The sequence below is a fragment of the Solanum stenotomum genome, chromosome 8 (genome assembly GCF_019186545.1).
Source record: "Solanum stenotomum isolate F172 chromosome 8, ASM1918654v1, whole genome shotgun sequence".
NCBI lineage: Eukaryota > Viridiplantae > Streptophyta > Magnoliopsida > Solanales > Solanaceae > Solanum > Solanum stenotomum.
The window spans coordinates 8,400,559-8,408,809 of record NC_064289.1 but is presented as its reverse complement, the minus strand read 5'-3'; the positions used below and the strand labels follow the sequence as shown (position 1 = coordinate 8,408,809).

The window sequence follows — 8,251 nt, the reverse complement described above, 5'->3', positions numbered from 1 at the left end:
CGTGCTTCAGAAATAACTTCTTCTGGATTCATTAAACATATCTCAAAACATAAGTTATTAACCTTTAAAAAATATTCGGCGATAGAAAGACTACCTTGCGCAGTATTAGCCAATTCATTCTCTAATATCTGCCGTCGAGCTTCATTCTTCTTGTTGAAAAAACAATCGAGGGTTCTCCATATTTCATGAGCTGATTTATACTTTATAATATGATCAAATAAACTGGAGGAGATTGTCCTCTTCAGAATGAACTCTGCAGTTTCCACTTCTTCTACGCTCCTATTTTCTGGTCTGCCAGCAAGAGGACTTGTGTCATTCCCATTAACAACATCCTACAAATCCTCTCCCACAAGGTATGATTACATACATGTCTTTCATACCTTGTAATTGGACTAATTCAACAACTCCATCCCCAATCCATTAGCACGATCGATAAAATCCCTCTACGCAAACTAGTTGAATCTACCAGCAACCCGATCTTGAAATAACACACGCAAGACAATCTATGACTATGGCTCTATACCATGTAGAGAATAGCAGAAGAAAAGTATAAATCGGAAAACCTTCTGCTAGCCCAAGATCATTAACTAAAGTCGAAAGATTCAACTTAGGAAGAGGAAGCTAGAAAGGAGAACTTGTTTTTGGAAGAAGACTCTTGAATTNACAACATCCTACAAATCCTCTCCCACAAGGTATGATTACATACATGTCTTTCATACCTTGTAATTGGACTAATTCAACAACTCCATCCCCAATCCATTAGCACGATCGATAAAATCCCTCTACGCAAACTAGTTGAATCTACCAGCAACCCGATCTTGAAATAACACACTCAAGACAATCTACGACTATGGCTCTATACCATGTAGAAAATAGCAGAAAAAAAGTATAAATCAGAAAACCTTCTGCTAGCCTAAGATTGTTAACTAAAGTCGAAAGATTCAACTTAGGAAAAGGAAGCTAGAAAAGAGAACTTGTTTCTGGAAGAAGACTCTTGAATTGGGTTGTTCTTGGGTTACATACAAATGCCTAATGCCACTCCTATTTATAGTTGTGTATGGATGATTCTAGATACTAAGAATCTAGATTGTTCTAACCTCTTCTACAAATATCTTCCTCAAGTATCTAATATTCTAGACTATCTAGATTTTTCTTAAGTACAAATATCAAATATATTACTCTACAAAATTCTAGAAAGTTCTACTAAATATCTAAAATAATTTTTGTACCTCCAAAAAATCAAGTTATACGTAGTACATACAATTGAAATGGAAACCGATCGTTTCCTAGTTCAAAAATACTGAATCTCCACTCAATTATTATTTGTCAAGATTTTTTAATGAAAGTTCTTTGATTTGGACATGACATTTATGGATTGATATTCCCATTACCACCTAAGTTCTCCGGAATAGTAGCAAAAAGAACATCTTTGATAAAAAGGTTTTTACTAGGTTTCTATGTGAGAAAATTACAAACAAATGAACGCAGATTGCATCATGTAGCTTTTAGTTTACTGATTCAAGCTTTATACATAATATTGCAGCTTTTTTGAGGAATTCTTTGATGCTATATACAAATGATATTTTTTTCTCAGGATAACGTTTGGTCAAATTTTGTTTCCAAGTAATCTTTTTTTTTTAATAGCTGGCTAGATATTCTCATACGTTTTTTTTTCTACAAGAACAAGAGTAAAACACAAAAGTTGAATGTCTTTATTGAGTCAATGAGGCGCTTATATATAAGAATGAAATAACCACTTGCCTAAATTAACTACTTGCTAAACAAACTCCTTGAATAAAGAGACCTTTTATTTGAGAAAATAAAGGAATAACAAAATCAAGCTAAACTACTTGCTAAACAAACTCCTTGAATCAATAAGGAGATTTATTAGAGAAAATAAAGGGATAACAAAATCCTAACTACTAGCTCAAGAAGTGGTTTTATTTTTTTATCTGAAGAAGTGGTCAAAGCAATAATTTGGGCATAGTAACCGGTAGTTAATCTGTGCTTTAATAAAACATCAACACAAACAATTATAAGTTGATTAATCATATGTTTCAGGGGTTAATTAGTCCAAGTGGAGGTCAGGGGCAGAGCTAGTAAAAATCAGAATCCATAAAATTGAAATCTTAGCTTCGTCTCTGTTAGTGAATAAGGTAAAATATAATATAGAAAGGTAACATTGAAGATGTTTTTGTTTACAATTTCTAATGAACACATTTGGACCTTTTTGTGTTTCCTCTCTGTCCAAAAGAAGAGAAGAAAAAACATAAAGAACGAATAACAAAATAACAGTACAACACATGTTCATGATAAATTTCGGGTGAAATCTTAAGTAACTCAATTGATAGACTATCTGAACTCTCACTTTGTAGGTGATGTTTCGATTCTCCACCTTGTAATTTCCTCCGCCAGTTATTTCTTTTTAAAAAATGGCTTCTGAAGTTTATTAGTTGCTGTACAAAATACTTCCTATTTGCCAATTGCTATGCTATGGTACTCAATGCTATGATTTCATCTCCTTACTTAAAAGATGCAAATGAAGTGAATCATTTTTTAACAACTAAACATTTAAAAAACAGAGAATTTTTCTCTGCTTTCAGCCAGAACATAAAATTGTCAACCTGAAGTTCTCTAATAGTCCAAATTGAACAAGAAGCATCAAAAGAAAATTAAAGTGCCATAAAAGTATAGGATCATGACCATGAAATACTTACAAATATGGAAAAACAAAATCTAACAACTAGACTTTATTTCATGACCTGTACTACTAACCTACACCATCTTAATTAAATTGAACCATCTACTACTTAATTGAACCTAGCTAGTTATCGACGACGTAGATAGGTTGCCCTGAGTTTAATCCAAGTCTTGATCTTGAGTGTTGCCTTGTCACAATAACCTCCCTTGCTAGAACTATTTTCATCTCTGGCTGCTTTAGAGACAAATCAATAATATAGTTCTTAGACACTTCTTCTTGCTTAATCCTCTTCACTTGGCTATGTACAAGATGATGTCCCTTGTAGTTTTGTTCCAACATTGAAATCTCTTCTTTCTTTGCCATTTTGCTCTTCTAATTCTTGTCTTCAATATGAACTGACCAAATAGCTAGGCAGAGTCTATTGTATTATATAAGACTTATGAAATGTTGTATGTTATTAATATTTTTATATAATAAACGAGTTTGGCCTCAAAACACTTTAGTCACGTACTTGGTCATTGGTAAAAGAGTGGGAACGAATCAGAATGTGGAAATTGCTAAGTTTATTGCGAATTAAATGGATAAGTTTTAGAGTTAAAACAAGACTGTTTATATATAATAGGAATAATTTGACCGAAGATTATGCTACTAACCCCACGCCTACTTGTCAATTTTTTATTCATCATTATCTATTTCTTAATTAATACTCCTCCGTTCCTTTTTTTCGTTGGCATATATATTAAAAATATTCCCTCCGTCCAACAATAGATGTACACTATACTATTTCGGTATGTTCAACAATACTTGTTCACTTTATAAAATCAATGGATAATTTTACACTTAATTTCTAATTTACCCTTATCATTAATTATAGTTGTTTCTCTATCACATTTTTCAAGACAATATATTTATTATATTCAAATGGTGATATAATAAAATTATCCTTCTATTTGTAGTTTCTTAAGAAATGTGCAAAATCAAAAGTGGATAAGTATTGTTGGACGGAGGAAGTAGTTATAATTTAAACATCAAGAGAGAATTAATTATCTTTTTCCACTTTTGCCTTAACATTAATTATTCTAAAAAAAAAATTGTGTCAAACCTTATAAAAACAACTAAAAAGGAACTAGGGAGTATTGAATAAAATCTTGAAAACATTATTACGTTTTCTAAATCGGTAAGTAGGATTTTTTATTTATTTATCAGTACAGTTTAATAAGTTGTAGAACTTATTTATATTTTTTCTAATTCTATAGTACTTTTCACTTTTACCACAAAAAGAATAATTGTAATTGTTTCCTGATAATCTGGTGTTTAGATCAGTTTGCACATCTTTAACAAATTTCATAGGTATTTGACACCGCTAATCGATCAGCTACATTCAGAATTTTAAAGTTATGATTGGTGGTTTGTCTTTAATGTAAAGTTACTACGGATAATAAAATATAAGTGTAATACATAAATGTGCCCTTCAATTTAGCTTCAACTGACATCTATGTCCTTCAACATATAAAAAATCAAATTATGATAAATTAATCTTTTGAGCAACTTGTATATTGTCCATATAATCAATGACTAGTTGTTTGAAATTAAATAGTTAATTGTTACTATACCTTTGTGCTTGATGGTGGTAATCTTTTTAACGCGTATGTAATTTCAATGTGCTCACTAACGTGTGAACATTGGACTGAGTCGAGTCCTAGGTTTGGGTGACCTTGGTCAAAACAAATATTCTATGATTTGATCATGCACTTTTGGACTTTGGTACTATATTATTTGAAGAGCGCCTCCGGGAAATGTGTGGTGTAGTGGATGAAGCTGTTTTATCTTTAATCGGAGATCTCGAATTTGAAATTTGAATATGAAAAAAAAAATTGGTAGGAAACATTTTTCATGAATAATGCCCTACGTAGCGTGAATCTGAAATAGTTGGGATTCAGTACGGATAACAGTGAGTGAGAAATAAAAAAAAGACATGTGAAAGAAAAATCTTCACTTTCTAGAATGAACAAATATTCAAGCCCACTTTTGTTATTTATAGGATAAAATTGAAACTTTCATCCTTTAGATAATCGGTTTAAGTCCTATATTCTTATAAGATTGACATAGTAATAAATTTTGACTTTTGAACAATTAGCTTCCTTGGTGCCAAAGTTCCTTTTACCAAACTGGTGGACAATTTTAAGGTGAGGACAGTTGGGTTAGTACACGTGTATATTTCGATACATTTTATATATTTTTAATTCAAAATTATAATATTCAAAAGATTTTATGCTTGATTTGACAATCAAATTGAAACGATGGAACGGAGAAGTGGCTTAGCCAACAATGGTCACGCAAATTCAGATGTTTTGAATAAAAGTATGTCACGCAACTTTGATAAACCCACCTTCAGCAAAATAGAAAAAGTTTGACACACTTCAAATTTCCAAATTTTTTTATTTTGTAAAACGGCCAAATACAAACAACCTTCCTAATTGAATGCTTTGAAAGGTTCTCCTCAATTGGAACTTCCAAACAAAAGCATCATTGGCCTTTTACTATTCCTTTATTCTTATCTTAGAAAATACAAATACAAAAGAAACCATCCCCCTTTTCTTTTTTAATCTCAAGATAATCCGCGGTTGCTATAATCTCGATCCTAATTCTCTATGACAGTGGCAAACCCAATCCCTTTATTCTCTATGACAGTGGCTTGTGACTTGTGAAGAGCAATGTCCATTGGTTTATTGTTGACTCTTGTTTGTTTGGTCCGCATGTATTTTATTTTATTTCCATTACGGTTGCAAAATAAGATTTATAAACTCGCTTTTTAGGTCGAAAGATGGATGGACGAAAGAAAGAATTGGAACTTGTTAACGGACAATATGATGCCACCTAAATTAGTGGTCATAGAAATTCTGGATATGCCAAAACGGAGGAATTTTCATAAATAACTATAGTTTATCTTTATCTTACTTGTAGATACAAAACGTCTTATTTATTAAAAGAGAGGACACACACAAAAATAGCATACCATTCCCTGTATTTAGCTTCTAGTATGAAAAAAAATGAGATGTAACCCAATAAAATAGCTATCTTTTTTCCATATTTAGGCATTAGACAATTCACAAAATTATTTCTTCTTATTTTCTCTTTCTATAACCGCCAAATTATAATAATCCTACATATAATTGACATTTCTTCCATTCCCCTTTTTTTTTGTTTATGAAGAACGAGAAAATTATAATTTGATTTTATTTACTTCTTAGAAAATTCGAAAATGTTCAAGACATTTTCTATGTCCTCCCGTATGGGAAGAGACTTACAGAGGTACAATGAAGGTTGTCGTCAAGTTGTTGGGTACGTTATTAAGTGAATTATCTCGATATAAAATTTGAAATTAAGCCTATCGTGTGATTATTTGTTACATGTATGATTTTTATTTTTTAATTCTCGATTTTATATATGGTGATGCAGATGCATTCCATACAGATACATAAATAGTTACCAGTCAGGTTACAATATTGATGATTTGGAGTTTCTATTGATCAGCTCACAGAAAAGTCCAAGATTGATGTTCCCTAAGGTCCTTTTTTTTTCCTATTGATTTTCGTTGATTGGATAATTGTTTTTATAATATATATTGACATTATTCGTTTTGTAATGAAATTACAGGGTGGTTGGGAAATTGATGAGTCGTTAAAAGATGCAGCTTTACGAGAAACCTTTGAGGAAGCTGGAGTTCTTGGCGATGTTGATGTTCAGGTGAGTCGATGAAACTTAAATTTTTATAGAATCAAAATCGAAAATTATTGTTTTTTTTTGGAATACATGTAGTCGATTCCAATTAATTTAAGATGTGACGGAGTTTTGTTTGTTTATTGGATGCAGGACTATTTAGGTACCTGGAGTTTCAAGAGCAAAAGCCAAGGCACATTTCATGAGGGACACATGCTGCCTTTGCTTGTCACTCAGGAATTAGATGAATGGCCTGAGAAATCTGCTCGTCGACGTTTATGGGTTTGTTTTTTTATCTCAATTTCTAATTACATCAGAGGCGGATTCAAAAAATTTAACTCAACGTTGGATTTGCCTCATTGTAAGAATCATGTGTTATTAATATCGGTGACTCTGTTCACTAAAACTTAGGTAAAAAGCAATTTATTTGTATTTGTCTAAGTCGTGGTGAACAGAGTTAGTTGGTACCTATGTTGGTGGAAGGTAACAGAGTGTTTGGTTAAATTTTGCAGATGAAATTTAACGAAGCGAGGGAAATATGTTGGCATCCATGGATGAAGGAAGCTTTAGATGTTTTTGCTTCTAAGCTTGCTAAGAGAAACAAAGAAGAGCCTCAAACATTATACCCTTTCAAGGAATTGTCAAATGAAGCAATGCCTGCAGTAGCTAACCAAATGTACAATATTGAAGAACAAAGAATGGACAATGTTGAAGCTAATCCTTTGACTAGTGAAGAACCAATCATCAATCCAATCTTTGTAGACGATTCGATGTTCAACGAGACATTGTTTAATGAAGATCTGGGAATAAGCCATATAGCTACTACATCATTGTTCAATGAAGATACAAGAATAAGCATTGTTGCTCATAGCTAGCAACTAAAGGAAGGAGAAACATCAACAAGCTTAGGAAACAACAGTGGCGGATCTAGTATTTAGATGCTAGTTGTGGATTTCTGAAATGTATCTCTAACTCTATCTATACACTTGTTTTTTTGCATATGTATATTTAGTTTGATCCTAAAGTACTACTGAATTCTATTGAACCTATAATTAGATCCGCCGCTTATAAATAAAAGTAGGCAGGGGATCAAGAATTGGAGATGCCTATTGTAAATAGATTAGGGACTTAAGGCTACATATAGTCTTTCTTTTGTTGCTTGTTGTAAATACTCCTTGACCAATATATTATGAATGTACAGACTGACATTATATATACTCACGTTTATGTGAATACTTTCCTTTTTAGTTCATTCCAAAAGGAGTGATACACTTTTAATGTAGAGATTGTTCAGTTTATGTGCATACTTCACAAGTTCTATAAGTTTTATAATCGGTCAATGTAATGTCATATTTTATACCACAAAGTTCAGAAGTCTTTGTTTCTACATGAATTTCATGTCAATTCAAACTACGTCACATAAATTGGAAAAAAAAACAACCTCGGATCCACTCTCTCAAACTGTCTATTCAAATTGAAGAAAGAGGAGTTTAATGTACAAAATTGTCTTTGCTTCATTCTTTATTTCATTGAGATTCATACATTGTTTGATTAGTTTAATTGTCTTCAAGAATCATATGATATGATTTCTCATACATGTTTGGTGGGACAAAAATAATCTGTTAATGTAACCAACTCAAGACATGGTTGATGGGAATAAAAGAACACCTAACAAAAGAAGAATTATTTTTCCATAATCATGTCACTAGTAAGGAAATTATAGGTGAATTTCATTCATGATCATTAGTTGGTAACATAGTAAAATCAGTACTACTAATTAACTTGCTATCACATATTAACTTATATTAATAGTGTAAAAAAATCTTTACG

General features: G+C 31.8%; 1 protein-coding gene across 1 annotated transcript; it reads left to right on the top strand.

The window, feature by feature from the left end:
* Positions 1 to 5,739: 5,739 nt before the first annotated feature.
* On the top strand, positions 5,740 to 7,638 carry LOC125873227 (nudix hydrolase 18, mitochondrial-like). The gene is made up of 5 exons (XM_049554127.1): positions 5,740 to 6,043; positions 6,161 to 6,269; positions 6,359 to 6,448; positions 6,575 to 6,703; positions 6,934 to 7,638. Exons 1-5 carry the CDS (start codon positions 5,964 to 5,966, stop codon positions 7,294 to 7,296), a joined length of 771 nt encoding a protein of 256 aa, XP_049410084.1. The 5' UTR covers positions 5,740 to 5,963; the 3' UTR covers positions 7,297 to 7,638.
* Positions 7,639 to 8,251: the final 613 nt, after the last annotated feature.

What these genes read in the sequence shown, in the direction of transcription:
- LOC125873227 (XM_049554127.1), top strand. Translation starts at nt 5,964, where the DNA reads ATGTTCAAGACATTTTCTATGTCCTCCCGTATGGGAAGAGACTTACAG. An exon ending in TTGGCGATGTTGATGTTCAG is followed by an intron (nt 6,449 to 6,574) that starts GTGAGTCGATGA and finishes TATTGGATGCAG; the next exon opens with GACTATTTAGGTACCTGGAG. An exon ending in CTGCTCGTCGACGTTTATGG is followed by an intron (nt 6,704 to 6,933) that starts GTTTGTTTTTTT and finishes TAAATTTTGCAG; the next exon opens with ATGAAATTTAACGAAGCGAG.